Source organism: Rhinichthys klamathensis, unplaced genomic scaffold (assembly GCF_029890125.1).
Source record: "Rhinichthys klamathensis goyatoka isolate OS25496 unplaced genomic scaffold, OSU_Roscu_1.1 h1tg000417l_1, whole genome shotgun sequence".
In the NCBI taxonomy this organism is placed as follows: domain Eukaryota; kingdom Metazoa; phylum Chordata; class Actinopteri; order Cypriniformes; family Leuciscidae; genus Rhinichthys; species Rhinichthys klamathensis.
In genome coordinates, this window is record NW_026606915.1 from 230,044 (window position 1) to 246,622 (window position 16,579).

General features: G+C 40.3%; 2 protein-coding genes across 2 annotated transcripts; both read right to left on the minus strand.

Annotated features, from left to right (window-relative positions):
* Positions 1-263: 263 nt before the first annotated feature.
* On the minus strand, positions 264-4,389 carry si:ch211-214j8.12 (uncharacterized protein LOC100000539 homolog). The gene is made up of 5 exons (XM_056235240.1): positions 4,057-4,389; positions 3,556-3,799; positions 3,302-3,468; positions 994-2,153; positions 264-885 (listed from the first exon to the last, which is right to left on the minus strand). The coding sequence occupies exons 2-5, from the start codon at positions 3,779-3,781 to the stop codon at positions 495-497; spliced, it is 1,944 nt and encodes a 647-aa protein (XP_056091215.1). The 5' UTR covers positions 3,782-3,799; positions 4,057-4,389; the 3' UTR covers positions 264-494.
* A 6,491-nt stretch (positions 4,390-10,880) lies between these two features.
* On the minus strand, positions 10,881-15,389 carry LOC130070749 (carotenoid-cleaving dioxygenase, mitochondrial-like). The gene is made up of 12 exons (XM_056235252.1): positions 15,294-15,389; positions 14,548-14,719; positions 14,240-14,451; positions 13,941-14,056; positions 13,741-13,843; positions 13,225-13,356; positions 12,833-12,993; positions 12,572-12,742; positions 12,315-12,449; positions 12,045-12,227; positions 11,842-11,952; positions 10,881-11,376 (listed from the first exon to the last, which is right to left on the minus strand). The coding sequence occupies exons 1-12, from the start codon at positions 15,331-15,333 to the stop codon at positions 11,260-11,262; spliced, it is 1,653 nt and encodes a 550-aa protein (XP_056091227.1). The 5' UTR covers positions 15,334-15,389; the 3' UTR covers positions 10,881-11,259.
* Between the last annotated feature and the right edge of the window lie 1,190 nt (positions 15,390-16,579).

Genomic DNA, 16,579 nt, shown 5'->3' on the forward strand with positions numbered 1-16,579 from the left:
ATATTTTATTGGTTCTTCTTTGCTAAATAATATTTTATTGCATTTTATTACACATTTCCCAGTAACATCAAAGCATTGTGATAAAACAGAAACATTTTAAATATGATTTTTCCTTGTTCTTATCCTAAGAACTTTTCTAAACCTTGACAAAGCATGTAAAGAACAATCTGGTTCATCTTTTAAAAAACAGAATGTGGTAAACAATTTTAAAACTCAAAGGCCATAATGGGCTTATATGGATAGAAAATGGACAAGACAATTGATAAATCTAATTATGAAGAGAGCATGGTAATTTTATTTCATTGTATTAAACAATTTTGTCCTTGCATCTTTGATGAATGATGTTCATTATGTACATGTATAACTGTATTAAATGCATATTATATTCATACATATATTTCCTAGAATATCCCAGTTTTATAGAATAATCACACAAAAAAGATACTGACAGTACAACTATTTTTCAATCTCAGCATGGCCTTTTCTTTCCCAGCTCATGTCCATGTTATTTGCAGTGTATGGCGCCTCCTTTTGGTTTTGCATTGTAACTTTGTGATATTGTTTAAAGTCATTGCCCAGCAGCCACTCAAATCCAAATGGGACAAGCGCCAACAAGTGTTTACAATATGTACTACAGTCTCCATAGTGATATCTGAGCGGTTCAGACTAACAGATCTAAGGCAGTGTAGTGGGGGACTGTCTAGGGCCCCGAGGGGTTTGGCCGGATGGTTTAGGACAAGTCTAAATACAGGGTCCAATCGACAGGGAACAGCGATTAGCGAGAGCTTCCGAAGGAGTGAAGCACCCCTAAGTAGTGCCCACAGCACTCCCTTCAGAGACATCCAACACAATGCAGGCTTCATTTGCCGTTCATCCAATGAAAAACTGTTGGGGAAAAAGAACACTGAATGGAAAGCAGTATATAGCACATTTGATTTAAAGGGAAAAGAGCATCAGCATGAAGTTTAGCAAGAATGACAACATTTGACTTACTTCAGTGTTAAAGAGTGGAGGTGTGGAAGGCATGGTAGATTAGAAAGAAGGCCTTCGTCTTCACCCTCCTCCTCAGCATCATCATCTCCATTCAAATTAGTGCTGGGTGGGTCTAAATGAACAGTGAGAGAGTTTAGTCTGGGACAGGCATGGATGAGCTCCAGAAGAGGAGTATGTCCATCAGCTCTGATCCCTTCCAAGGTGAGTGAGAGCAGGTGTGAGCCTGAGGCTCTCAGGGCTGGAACCAAATCAGACAGAAGACCAGCAAATTGTAGAGAAAGGCAGTGTAGCTGTCCAGAAAACCTACTGAGTCCTCTGGCTAAAATGGTTGCCTGTTCGAAGTTGTCAGCATTATGATGAGCATTACTCTGGAGACAGTCCAAAGACAGGACATGGAGGTCAGGGCAGATCTTCCCTACTGCCTCCAAAGTATCCAGAGACAGTCCTTGTACATCCTTGAGAGATGTTGTCACACTATCCCTTCCATTACAATCCCTACTTCTACCTCCATCTTTTTTATAACCCTCTCCTGAAGTCCCTGTCCATTCATTTATCTCTGTAGTATCACTAGCATCCACGTGACTCTCCTCTATTGATAACCATTCATCTATTTTTCCTTCCAAAGTAGAACTCTCCTCTCCATCTGCGCTCAGTAAACTGCTATCTTTCAAGTGGTCTTCCTGTGTCCGCTTTGCCCACATGTCTTTAAGATGTGGCACACCTTCTCGACTAGTGAACTCCTCTGTCACCTCAAACTGTCTGTTCTGTATGAGAACACAAGCCTGTCCCAGTCCCTCCACTGCCAACCTCTGAAGACCAGACAAGCTAAGCAGGAGGAATGCAACTGCAGCTACTGCATCTCTCTCATTTTCTGCTAAACCGATATCCAACGCAAGCAGACTGCTGAAGGTGTTTGCATTCATGACAAGGGGTTCTTGGTAGGCCAGAGGCAGAAGGCCTGCAGGGCTGAGGTGAAGGCACCGTGACACATCCAGGTGTTTCAGCTTGGAGCATTGGCGGCAAACCACCCTTATCACTCTCTGATCACAAAGAGTTCCAGCCAAGGAGAGGAAACGGAGACGACGTTGGCTGCCTAGGAGCTCACACAGCACTGATGCAGATATATTCTGTGCGCCACTAAGATCCAGAGACTGAAGATTCTGTGCAAGACAGAGACAAGTGAGTGAAAATAAGAATTGTAAGAGCTTTGCATGTATTGTCAGGCAAGATTAACAACATTCACAATTTGTTTGCATGTTTTTACAGCATTTGCAAGGCAGCATTTTACTAACATTCCCCAAACATTCTGGTTAGGGTAGGGTTTGTTCTATTTTATTATGTTAATTACAATATATACACTGCTATTCAAAAGTTTGGGGTCAGTTAGATTTTTTTTATTAAGCAAGGATGCATTAAATTGATCGAAAGTGACAGTAAGAACTTTTACATTGTTACAAAAAAAAATTCTATTTCAAGTAAATACTGTTCTTTATAACTTTCTATTCATCAAATAATCCAGAAAAGAATGCATCACAATTTTCACAAAATATCAAGCATAACAGTTTTCAATATTTCAATATTAATAATAAGAGGAAATGTTTCTTGAGCACCAAATATTAAAATTATTTCTGAAGGATCACGTGACACTGTAAACTGGAGTAATATTTTAAACTGAAATATTTCCCAATATTCCTGTTTTACTCTATTTTTGACCAAATAAAGGCAACTTTGGTGAGCATAAGATACTTTAAAAACATTAAAAAAAATCTTACCAATTAATATTATATATATTTATTATATAGGATTTGATTATTTACTAATTTTATTTTAACTGTTTTTTCCCCCCATAAATATTATCTATCTGCTTTGTCACATTTAATCATTAAAGTTGAAAAATATCCCACTGATGTATGATAGATTGTTCAGCATTCAAAATGTAACCAACAGTGATGTTATTTTAATATTTGCATACTGAATTTTTTATCCTCCTTGCACATATTAAATAAATGATCAGGGATGGCTTCCACTGCACGATGACTGTGATAAATTTTGTGTGCAACTGACTGAAAACAACAACAGTATATTATTTATCAAAGCTTACCTAAAACTTAAAACACTATTCTTTTGCTGCTTTGCCGGCACTGATATTCACCAATGGAAATTCTGATCTAATTGGCGTATCTGGTATTTGCTGTCTGTTAGGGTGACTTTAAAGTTCACTGAAGCCTTACAAGCACATCTGTATGTTTGCGCAAACTGTGTGCAAGAACGTAATATACCCAAGTTAGACGGGGTGTGTGTGTTTAACCTGGCAGCGTATCTGGATAAGAGAGCAGAGGTTGGCATTGACAAGGCTGCATGCAGATGAGAGGGACAGACCGCTCAGCTGTGGGAGGAGAAGGAGGTGCAGGGCCGCACGTGTCAACAAATTACGCGAGGACAGGATGCACAACAGCTCTTCCAACAACTCACCAGCTGAAAGAGAAACACAGATAAGATAAATACTTTGATAAACACTCACTCACACATATCTACACATGCACACGTCTTTTTAATACTCACGTAATGAGCTGAAAGGACCAATGACGTATCTGAAGAAATACTGGTCCATGTATTTTTGGGCATAATCTTTCACCCACATATCCTTCATGTTCTCAGCTAGGCTTTGAAGACAAAGGCCAATCAGTGTGGAAGGTTTGTCCTCATCATCAGCCCATTCATTCTTGCATTTTTTCTTCTTCTGACCTTCCCTCTCCGGTGTGGGCTCAAGTTGCCGGAACAAGGGCATATTTGACCCTGACAGTTACTGACATAGATAAAGACAATAAAAGCATTTATCATGACATGAAGCACAATGGCCTTACAGAACCACACCTCCCCTGTAAAGATCTGTGCTCACAGCTCAAGCCATAGTTTAATACTCATAAATATATGAGAAAACCTATTTTAAAATATACAATTGACCAAAATACAACAAAACAGTAGGTGTACTGAATCATAAACTGAAAATATGAGTGTTAAATAATAGTAAATTAAGTTAGTTAGCTAAAAAATAGGTCTTACCAACAGTTTGAAGATCAGTTTTGTGCTCCTTGGCAAAGACATTACCTTAATATTCAGTCTAAACACAAATCCATAAGTTTGAAGTCCATAAATGTATTATTGAGGCCGTAGTAACGAGAAATCACTGACAATATAATATCACTTAAAAATTAACTACTGTATGTCCACACGACAGACCTTTGCTCTAAACGTCTAAACACTTTCCTCGCTCCAGTTTTTTTTACAGGTTTGACAAATTTAGCAATTTTGTATAAGGAAACAGTCGCCAGTTGTTTGCAGACCGTAAACAATTTCTATTTCTCCTTTTCCCGTTTGTTGAAGTTGAAATCAAATCAAATCAGCACTTTCGTGTAGCACGAGCGCCACCTAGTGGAGATCACTTCTTCTTCTTCTGACTTTTAATGGCGGTTGGCAAACAACTTTTTAGTGTGCATTACCGCCATCTTCTGAAATGGAGTGTGGATCAGAATAGCTTACATCACCCGCTACAAAATAAATAAAATTAAAAATAAAATTAAAAATTAAAATAAATAAAATAAATAAATAAAACTATTAATATTAATACATAATACATTTTAACAATAACTAAACTCTATATCCTTCTAATAAGCCCAGTTTTTACGCAACCGGGAGAAGGTATGTGTACATTTAAAAGATGCATATCTACCCCTAACTCCCCTAAAAGCCAAGGTGGGACACTGGATAATGGCACAGTGGGGCTTAACATTATATCCCTATCTCATTGACAGCATCTCCTATTATCCAACCAAAGCTCTTAATCTGTCGTCTTTCCTATTCTTGACAAGGTTGTAACACCTTCTGAGTCGGGTGATTTTCCTTATGCCCTTTTAAGTTTACCCAGTATGTTAATGCTATGATCTGATTTCTTCTAATATTCAATGGCATTTCATTCATTTCTACTTGTAATGCTGCTGGGGTTGTTTTAAAAGCACCACAACAGAGTCTCAAAGCCTGATATTGAATTACATCCAACTTTTTTTAGTAATGTTCTTGAAGCAGACTGATAAATTGTACATCCATAATCAAGAACTGCCGTAATTAATCCAATGTATACTGCTTTCAATGAGATCCTTGCACCCCACTCTCTACCTCTCAAACATTTAGTATTCTTTTACATTTTCCAATTAAGTTTTTTGTCAAACCATATCCCAAGATACTTAAAACACTTTGCTCTCTCTAAATTTTTCCATAAAGTTTAATCTGTTCCTAAATTGTCCTTTTTGACAAACAGAATACTTTGGTCTTTGCCACTGAAACCCTAAAACCCCATTCCATCCCCCAACACTCTACTTTCCCTATTGCCTCTTGCATTTTCCTCACTATATATTCTTTATTTCTTCCCCTTTTCCACAAAACGCCATCATCTGCAAATAAAGCAACACTTATAGATCTACCAACTTTACAAAACACTTCATTCATCATAACTGAAAACAGAACTGGACTAACCATACTCCCTTGATGAGTTCCATTTTCCACCAAATACTTACTAAATTCTTTCCCTATTCTTATTGCTATCCACTTTTCAGTTAAAAAGTTTTTAATCCAACTATGCATTCTTCCTCTTATTCTGAAATAACTTAATAATTAGTCCTTGTTTCCACAACATATCGTATGCCTTCTCTACATCAAAAAATACAGATACTATACTTTCTTTCTTAATTTGAGCTTTTCTAATTTCACTCTCTAAACATAGAGCCGGATCTATTGTGCTTCGTCCCTTTCTAAATCCGCTCTGGTAATCCTTTAATAGTTCCTTTGTCTCTAAATAATACTTTAATCTTTCATTTATCATTTTTTCCATAATTTTCCCTATATATGTGATGTCAAAGCAATCGGTCTATAACTTTCTGCCAAAATCAGATCCTTACCTGGTTTACATAGGGGACAATAATTGATTCTTTACACTGTTTTGGCAAACACCCCACTTCCCATACCTTATTATACAGTATAAATGTAATAATATTTCTTTACTCCTATCATTTAAATTCTTTATCATACAATAACTTTTTTGATAATTCCCTGGCATTGTTTTTCCTGATTTTCTTATAACATTATTCAATTATCCTATTGTAAACATCATATTTATAGCACTTTCACTGTCCCTATCGTCCTGTATTGCTTTACATTTTCTCTTACTGTATCTTTTCCTCGTTACTCAAATTCCCATTACTATGTATTTTAACAAACGTCCTTGCCAACAACTCTGCTTTACCTTTGCTTTCTATTACTTTCTCTCCATCTTTCATTATAGGATAACCATACTCTTTTTTTATTGCCTGACATTATCTTAATCATACCTCATACTCGATCTAATGATGTACTTCTTCCTAAAGATTTACAATACTTCCTCCAAAAATTCTTTTTAACTCTCTGTATTGTTTTCCTAACTACAGCCTGCTTTCTTTTAAATTCAATTCAATTCTGAGAGTTATGTGTTTTTTTCAAGACTTTAAATGCCTTATTTCTATCTTTAATTACTCCACCAAGAAACTATTTTCTTTCTACTACCACCTCTTTTTGGTATCAACTCTTTTGCTGCTCCTAGAATAATACTACTTATTTATGCATTGAGATCTTCAATTCCCTGATTAATACTAACCTCCTTTAATTTTCCTTCAGTTAATATTCTATACTTGTTCCAATCTGCTTCCTCAAATTTCCACCTTCTTTCTCTCTCTTCCTTTTTCCTGGAGATCACTTGTTATGTGTTGCACTAGTCGTTTTAATGAAATACACCAATGAAGTAGAAGATAAGGAAGCTATTTTGGTTCATGCTATGCTATATTTTCTCTTCAGTGATCAGTGTTCTGTTCATTAAATATTATTATATCATTTGTTTTAAAATAGTATCTTTCTATCTTTCAATATCTGTATGTAGCACTTTATGTCGATATTTCAATATATCAGGGATATATGGGAAAATTCTACTGTATATACTGTAAAGGACAAGGATGATGCACAATGAGCTTTCCCCCCGTCAATATAAAAATTTTCAATTAAACTAAAAGTAGGGTAGGCAATTTTTCATAAACACCTTATACTGGTTGAAACTCTCTTATAGCAATCAATAATAGAAGTGGTGTAAATATTTTTTTAAAACTTACATGTATCCTCTGTGGAAGTCTCAAGACCATTTTTTTTTACATCCAATCATTGAATTTGGTCGATACGATTCGTCCTACCTGCCTGTCAGCATGTGTTTGCATACCTTCGCGCGTCAGGTCTTAAAGTGACAGCAGCCTGATATTCCTGCTGCCAATTTTTAAGATAATGTTAAAAATACCTATATGGCAGTTTTTCCTCATAGTATCAATGTAAAAATGCTTAATGTCAAGCCCTGGATACAATGTCCTACCTGCCTGTCAGCATACGTTTCCCATTCGAGAGCGGTAACTTCAACATTGTGTCAGCTATGATGCAGCGGGAACTCCTCCCTTCTCCACTTTTGTTGAAATCTTATAAGCTAACGCCAGCTTGCAACAGCTGGCCAACTGTCGCGAAGTATGCAAATACTGACAGGCTCGCAGGCAGTATAAAATGCATGGGCGCGACAATTGTGTCAGAATCTCTTTCTTCATGCTGCCATCGTGGAAGCTGTGCCTGAGGACTAGCAACTTTTTCTCAACGCATCTGATGGCTTTACTTTGCCAGATTTGTGCGGGCCCCATCGACCCGCCCGACAACCATGAGTTCTGCGCCGTCTGCCTGGGCCTTGCCCACGCCGAGGCGGCCTTCATGGACTTCATGTGCGTTCACTGCGCCGACCTGCACTTTAAGAGCCAGGAGTGAATTGGCTCGCGCTATAAGGGACACAAGGCCTACGGACACAAGGCCTACTGCCGCCAGCGAGCCGCTGGTGGGTCAACCTCCGCCCCCGAAGATGACGACGAGACCTGGGGCCGTCATCCTCTGCCGTCACCACGCCCACCTGTCCTTTTCACGGATGTGAGCTTTCGCCCTTAACAGGCATCTGTGGTTAACCATAGCTGATCTGAAGGACGCGGACCGCAAGACGCTTAATGCTCCAATCACTCCCTCCGGCCTCTTTGGTGACGCCGTGGAGTCGGTCACGGAGCGTTTCTCTGAGGCTCAGAAGCGCGCGAAAACGATGAGCCACCCCGTCGCTTGTTACAGCCCTCGTCGAGGTCTCACTCTTCCTTGGCACCTCGCTCCGCTCAGAGACCTACTAGGCAGCCCGCGGCGCCTCGAACCGGATGTTCACCGCAGGCAGTGGACGGGACCTGGGAAGAAGCGTCAGGGACAGAGGAGAAGCCCGTGCCACGTCAGCGTGCTGTCCTCGGCTACCAAGACTTCATCCTGGCGGACCATCCAAGAGGAGGAGAGAGTTTGCTGGAGGCCCCGCGTTCTGCATCATGTCCACTATGTTCCTACAGGCGACATTTGCAATGTTTGTTTGAATGCTGTGTCTGTTTGTGTGAGTTCCACAATAAAAACACATATCCCTTCACAAAAAGAGCTTTTTCCTCCTCATACACTCAACACTGTGGCTGGGGCAAGGCTCCAGTCTACACACATCGCCTATGACAACAGCGGCCGTAGAACTAATGCGACCGCTCTGTCATTTCCTAGACTCGTGGAGAGCTATTCTGGGCATTTCACCATGGCTACTGTGAATAATTCAACTGGGTATTCTCTTCAGTTCATATGCAGGCCACCCCGCTTTGAAGGTGTGGTCCCGTCACTGACATTGCCCCAAAACGCCCCCGTTCTGAGACAGGAAGTTCACAGTCTGCTCGCAACAGGAGCTCTAGAGCATGTCCCTCCCAGGAGAGCGTTTTTTACAGTCGCTATTTCGTGGTGCCAAAGAAGGATGGAGGACTCCGTCCGATTCTGGATCTGAGACCCATCAACCGAGCACTTCACAAGGGCGCGTTCAGGATGACAACACTGAAACAGATCCATCCCAGGGACTGGTTCGCTTCAGTGGATTTGAAGGACACGTACTTCCATATTCAAATAGCGACGGACCACAGGCACTTCCTGAGATTTGCTTTCGAAGGCACGGCATACCAGTATTCAGTGCTTCCGTTCGGGCTGGCCCTAGCCCCTCGCACTTTTTCCAAGTGCGTGGACGCAGCGCTTTCTCCCCTCAGAACGAGCAGTATGAGCATTTTAAATTATCTGGACGACTGGCTGATTTTAGCCCACTCAAGGAATGTGCTAATCAGTCAGGTGGAAACGCTGCTTCGCCATCTGGATACGCTGGGACTGCGTGTGAATGTGCAGAAGAGTGTGTTTATCCCGAGTCAGACTATAACATATCTGGGCTTGTGTTTCGACTCGGTGGAGATGCGAGCCCAGCTCTTCAGACTGGGCCGGTCTGTTTCACTGAGGGAATTTCAGAGGCTTCTGAGGCTTATGGCGGTGGCTTCTTCAGTGTGCCATCAGGGCCTTTTGCATATGCGCCCGCTACAGTTTTGGCTAAAAACTCGAGTCCCATCGAGGGCGTGGACTTCAGGTCACACGCGCATTCCGGTCACACACAGTTGCGTCAGCGCTCTGAGACCGTGGCGCAACCCAGATATGTGCAGCCCAGGAGTTCCTTTGGGACTGGTGAAACAACACACGACGAATGCGTCGACCTCAGGCTGGGGAGCAGTGTGCTTGGGCATACCAGCGTCAGGTCTGTGGTAGGAGTTAAAGGCATTGTCCTTAGCCCTGGAAGCTTTTCGGTTGAGGTTGGAGCAGCAGCATGTACTGATTCGCACTGACAACATGTCTGTGGTTTAATACATAAATCGCCAGGCCGGTGTGTGCTCCAGATCCCTTTTCAAACAGGCGGCGAGCTTCCTGTTGCGGACGGATCGACACTTTCTCTCCATCAGAGCATATCCCCGGTGCGGGAACGAGATATTGCGTTAGCCGCCGTGTTCGCTGTTCGATCAGCTGTGCAAGCGTTCAGTCGTAGTTCTGACGCAATTGTCGCGCCCATGCATTTTATACTGCCCATGAGCCTGTCAGTATTTGCATACTTTGCGATAATTGGCCAGCTGTTCCAACCTGGTGTTAGCCTATAAGATTTCAACAAAAGTGGAGAAGGGAGGAGTTCCCTGAGCACCCTGCTCACGTAGACATGACACATCATCAGCGCATTCCGTAAGGCTAAGCAGAGTTGTGGACAGAGTCACAGAGCTCCCCAAACAAATGGGAGCAAGCCAGCCATCTTTTACAGTTCTTCGTCTACCAAAACAACAAGCTGCGTTCACACCATGTCGTAACCGTAATTATGAGATGGCAACCCATGATGTTCATGTCCTCAGACTCGGATTTCTCTGGCAACACTCTCAACGCTAAAAATGAATCTCCAGCAGTCAGGTGGGACAAGTCCAAGCTCTGTGAGTTGTTTACGTTCATTATTATTGTAATGTTATGTGCTTTTGTACATGAGGTAATTTAACGCTGTCTCTCATGACGCTTTGCAGACTGCGCGTTCATGTGTTTTGGAGGAGACATTGCTTTGGAGAGCGCTCTGAAGGGAGGGTGGGATCTTATGTTTTCAATGCTAGCTTGCTATTGCTAGCCCCTACGAAATTGTCAACCCTACCTTTAATGCAAAGTGTATAACTTTAACTTGTAACTGGTTACGACTTCTTTTAGGTTTTTAATAATTTTAAAACATTTAGGCCTTCCCTCGTTTAATTGTTCAGCCAAATAAATTAATTTTTGAAGTACTTGTACAAATATTCCATGTAATCTCTCAGTGAACAAGATCCTAGAAATGCACGAATAAAAACAAAACGTTGTTTAAAATATTAAAAATATAGTGTCAAAAACCAGACATGTCAGCTTCTCAGATGTATTTAATGTCAGTTACAAAATACATGTACAAAATACAAATAAAAAGAAGTTTTTACCATAACATGATATAAATTCAATAAACAGATAATAAACATATAATACAAGCCTTTTAATCTTGTACAATATATATAAAGATTACATAGTTGACTCATTATGCTGCACATGCAAGTATTTGCAGGTAAGGGTCATACATTTCACAAATGTTTTATTTTGCCTAGGTGTGTAGATGGGATGGATGGGGGAGGGGGAGGGGGATGGGGATGGAATCAAGAAAGGATGAAATTACTCTTTCAAAAAAGATGCAGAATAGTTTGTTGAATGGTTTCACTCTTATGAGTTGATTTGAGCTGGTGATTTTCTATTTTAGCTCATCTCATTGAAGAGTCCATGAGTGCCATATGGGATGTCCACTGGAACTTCTGCTCGTCCAAGCTCTGTGAAGGTCTTGGCATCAAGGACAAGGAGGAAACTGCTATTTTTCTAAAGAGTGTTACATGACAATATCACATCTGTCACAACTGAATTCTTTGATTGAATTTTGACCAAATTATGCATCTTATGTATGACTTATTAAACAAATTTCAGCCCCTTTGCTCTCCAGGGGCCAGGAGTGATCAAATGTGATATTTGATCACATTTGATCTAAGATCATTTCTCAAATGTGCGTACATGTGATTTAGAAAATGAACGTACGCAAAAAAATATATATAAATAAATAAATATTACAGCACAGCTCTCTTCCAGTTGTGAAATCTATAAATCGTGAATCTCGAAATTGTGCGCAGCTGAAAGGTTTCAGGGGTCACATGTACGCACATTTATAAAAATTCATTAATTTATAAAACTGTGCGTAGGATCCTTACTAAAAGTGTACGTGCGTCCGAAAGCCAAAAATGGCGTACGCAAAAAAATATTCCCACTTATAAAACCGTGCGTGAAACTCACCTCTCTTGGTGTAATGACCACAGACATGACCACACCATCGTCCTCATCCTTAGCATCAGGTGCTGGAACAAACACTGGTTCTGATGGGAACAAACCAACATGGCGCCACACCTACAAACAACAAAGCAGATCAAACATTATATTCCCAATTGAAATGAACCGTCATAAATCTCAAATAAAAGTATTTTCATTTAAGATGGTACCTTTAGCTTCTTTCCTTCTAGATCCATCTTAAGCAAAGAGTCACCAAACAGGTGTCCAAAGCCACAGGCGTAGAAATAGCGATAAGGTCGAGCATTGTAGTAAGTGTAGTTTATCTGTGGAAACTCAAGACCACCGTACTGCAACAGGTCATCATTGTAGAGATCTTCATGGGTGAGGAACACCTAGTACCAAAGAGAAATAACTTTTATTGATATCTATTAATATAATTTTTTTCCAGTCCCCCCTCTCTCCACATCTTGTTCACTTACACCAGTTATAGTCTTCACAGCAGAGGCAGTGGTGTACGGCAAATTGATGAGGTTGTGGTCATTGGGCTCCTCTTCCATAACGTCCAGAGGCAGTACATATCGCCGTGGTAAGTTTGTACACAATGAATTGAAGAACTGGAAAAGCCAATAGAATAGTCAAGCCAACCCAATAGTTGCATTAAAGTTACTTTTTATGAAGCTGAAAAAGAGGTCAATATTGTCGATGTTTGACATGTACTGGATTGTGAAGGTATTACCTTGTCAAGTTCTTCCCCGGATGCCTGACGAAGGTTCTCCATCGTGAAGTCACCAATCACACTGCCATCATCTCCACAGCACATGTCCATAATCAAATATCCATTATCCTCATATGCATTAATCTGGTGCAGGGTGAACATGGCACTGCTGTAGTATTTTGTCTTGATGAGCTGCAGGGATATAAACAGAGGTGAAGTGGTAGAAATACACAGTGCCCACAATTAGATGTCAGTATGATGTTGTTATAGACTCTGCCTTGCCTGGCCAGTGCGTCTGTCTGCCACATGGAAGATGGTGTCTAGATCCGGGTTCCAGGACATGACTTTATTAAAGCTCTGTCCAGCAACTCTGTACAGCATGAATTTCAGCAGGTCTAGCTGGATCGGCTGCTCAATGAAGACTATGTAATTCTCCGACATGACTGCAAACAGTAATGCAAAATAAAAGAACAAACAGCAAAATTCATTATTTTTCATCTGCTTGTTGGTGGATAATATAATATACTGGACAATCTCCAGGAACAAAGGTGTGGCCCATATTTCCAACCCTATGTAAATAGATGCAAAATAATTCTTATAATATTACAGATGGGTGAAGAAGCAGAAAGGCAGATCAGATTATCTAAAAATGCAAATGTGGCAGGCAAATTTACCAAAACTGTGGTAGTATGATGGTTTTCTGGGGTTAGAAGCAGGAATAGAGCAAAGAATCTCAGCACCAGACAGATCAGCAATATCGTTCGTTCCTTCAACTGGTGGTACTCGGAGGATATGGTAGAAGAAGCCTTTGAGAAAAGAAATAGAAGGTGAAGTGCCTTTTTTGTTGTTAAAATATTTTCAAAACATTGGCCCATATGTTTGGGGGTGGGAATATGTGTTTGACTATTGGCAGATGGGAGGAGTCTTTCGGTCTGAAACAGTCATTTGCAAGTTCACACTTACAGTACATGTAAATCGATATGGTAAAGAGTATACATATTTGGTGTGCTGTCCAAGGGGAGGGCCCAGAGCTCGGATTTTGGCCCGAACCCAGAGTACTTCCCCCATCCCTGGTTGGAATAGGCAACAGTTAAGAGTGAGGAGTTGGGATTGGTGGAGGGATGCTGGAAAACTGACGGGAGACGTTAGAATTTAATTGTGTTTTAAAAAGCATAAATGAGCCATCCCACCTTTACGGCCATGTGAGTTTCCCAAGTTGTAAGTCGCTCCTTCACTGTCATAATGTGGATGAGCTGTTGCTGCATTAATTGCAATATATTTTGACCAATCCACCTTTCAAAACCAAAATCACAGAGATAACTGTTAATTTTAGGAAAACACTGTCCATGTTATCTCATTTAATTTCTGTATCTGTGAAACATTGTCATACCTTCTCTTTGGTTTCCAGGCTCACAGGGTCGATTCTGCGCATGAAGTTGGTCTCTGTGCTTACGTAAAAATCTCCTTTGTACTTAACAAAGCTCACTCCTGCATTATCAGTTGCCTCTGTTAATCAAACACAACTGATGATTAGAATGGGTTCAGATGAAGGTTTTGTAGTAATTGCTTTAAATTGGACAAGTACTGTACTTGTGGTTTTTGATCTTATCTTTATAGATAGGCCTGCAGTGTTCTGTCTAAATTTCTGATCAGGTACGCATGCCACTTTCACCTCCAACTGATGCTTACTTGGAATCTGAAAACGTGAAAAGAACCGAGCGAAGAAGTTCTTGCATGGGTCAGGTGTTGCTAGGGTGCCAAATTCAGACACCACAATTCGGTTGTTCTCTGCGTTCTGTACATAAGAGTCACTGCGCAAAAACCGGCTGCTGTAGGTCACCTGACCATCTTTAATGTGGAAACGATGCATCATGGCCATGCCGTCAAACCAGTGGGTGAATCTAAGGAGGAAGAGATGAAGCCAAATAAGCAAAGAAAACAACCAGATGAAAATAAATTGATCTTGCTGTGATTATCGCAATATTTTGCCCTCTTACTTGCTTTCACCAAACTCAAATTTGCCAGGTCCATTCCTAAGGAAGCTGCCAGTGACCCAGGAGGGAATTTGACCCTTAATAACTGTACTGATGGGGTCTGGGGTCTCCTCTACAGAGCTCACAAGAGGACCAATGAACTCCAGACCACTGGCAGATGGCCGTTTTTTGTTAGCTGAGAAGAAATCACACCATAACAAATCATGAGAGCTGTGACACAGACAATGTGGTGGATGATTAGACTGTGCCGAGTTCTGGAGGACATCAGAGCTAATAAAGAACAATTGTATCTTACATTAATCATAAACTGAATGAAATGCATTAATATAGAGAACGTAAAGAAATAAAGTGGTATACCTCATGTACTGTAGAACATCACTAGCTTTTAAAGTACAGGATTTCATAGATTTGAAGGAATAGTTCAGTTTTAGAGCCCGTTCTTTAATAATAATAATAAAAAGTCTTCACTGGTTTGCCACAATAAAATAATTATTGCTCCAGTTTCTTTTCAGGAAGAATAAAAGCCTTAGCTAGCTTAGCCTATGGGCAATGCACATAACTGATTGTTGATTTTCATGTATCTCTAATCATAGATCAGACAACAGATGGTGTAAAAAAAAAAAGTTATGGCTTAACAAAATACAATGCGCATCCAACCATGTGGCAAAACATTAAATAAAGGCCCGAGAGATGATGATTACATAACACACTGAGATGAGACTATAGTAGTAGAGCATAGAAAGACTTACTTGGCACTTTATACACTGGATCCTGTGCAGGCTTAGACATGACTTTGGCTGTTAAGATTCGTGATCTTCATAACATGAAACACAAAACAGAAGAGGTGGAACCAGGGTGGAACAAACAATGAGATTCTGACAATAAATGACTGTCCCACATGACAGGGTGGGATGGGCTAAATCTAAAGCGAACTGGACCTTGTACAGAGCCAAAGCAACAGAGTGTGCAGCTGTTCAGTTCACACATTTAACCCTCGGTTTCACGGACAAGGCTTAAACCTAGTCCCAGACTAAAATGCATGTTTGAGCTGTTTTAACTGAAAGCAACTCGCACTGACATATCTTAAAATACGTCAGTGGCAGTGCCATCTATTGTTTTGTCTCAAGATGCACACCATAAGGCTTTTTTTCTATGGCACATTTATAAAAGCTGGGGGGGGGGGGGGGGGGGGCTATATACACGACACAGTTTTCAACTAAAAACGTTTAAATAGGGCCGTTAAAGCAGTCGATTCTGTTCCCTACCGGAATTCCTGTTCCCTTTACGCAATCATACTACAAGTCATGCGTAGTTGCCGAGTTAAGTTACCATACATAGGCTACCATCAGAACTGAATACGAGCAAGTATATCTATGACGAGCAAGAAGCACAACTGGATGTACGGGAAGCCAAAAGGTTAAAAAAGTTTTGCATTTTATTTCCGAAACTTGTAGCCCTAATTGAGTTTTCCCATCTGTCAATTCAATCCAGGTTATTTCTTTTCAAATTTAAAACGTATTACCAATTTCAATGTGATGTTTTATTAAGGCTCTGGTTAATACCATAGACTATAAAATACAGATAAGCCTCTAGTGCAGGACTATTTGAATCACAATCACTTCACAGGTGCTTTAAATGTCTCATTTTATAAAATAAATAATGCTTGTTTTGAAAGACTGATATTGTTATTTATTGCAAGAAACACATTTATATTCCATTTTTTGAGGAGAGGTAGTAAAGTTGGCCATCTATTGAAATAGCTTTATTAGCTTTAGTAAAATAAATCTAAACAACAATTTAGATGCCCCCTTTACAAAGGCCCAATGAAAGAAATAGGCTAATTTAAACTGAAATTGCAGGATAGGTTATTTTTGATGTTCTAGTTCCTGGCAAGTTAATTATAAGAAGGCTATAGTCCATGGACAAGTATGGACTTTTTGTTTGTATCAAGTCTTGGTGTATCACTATACCTCACTCCTGAGTCCTGTCTGTAGAGTTATCTAGAGCTGTCTCCACTGTGTAGAATAATTATCAT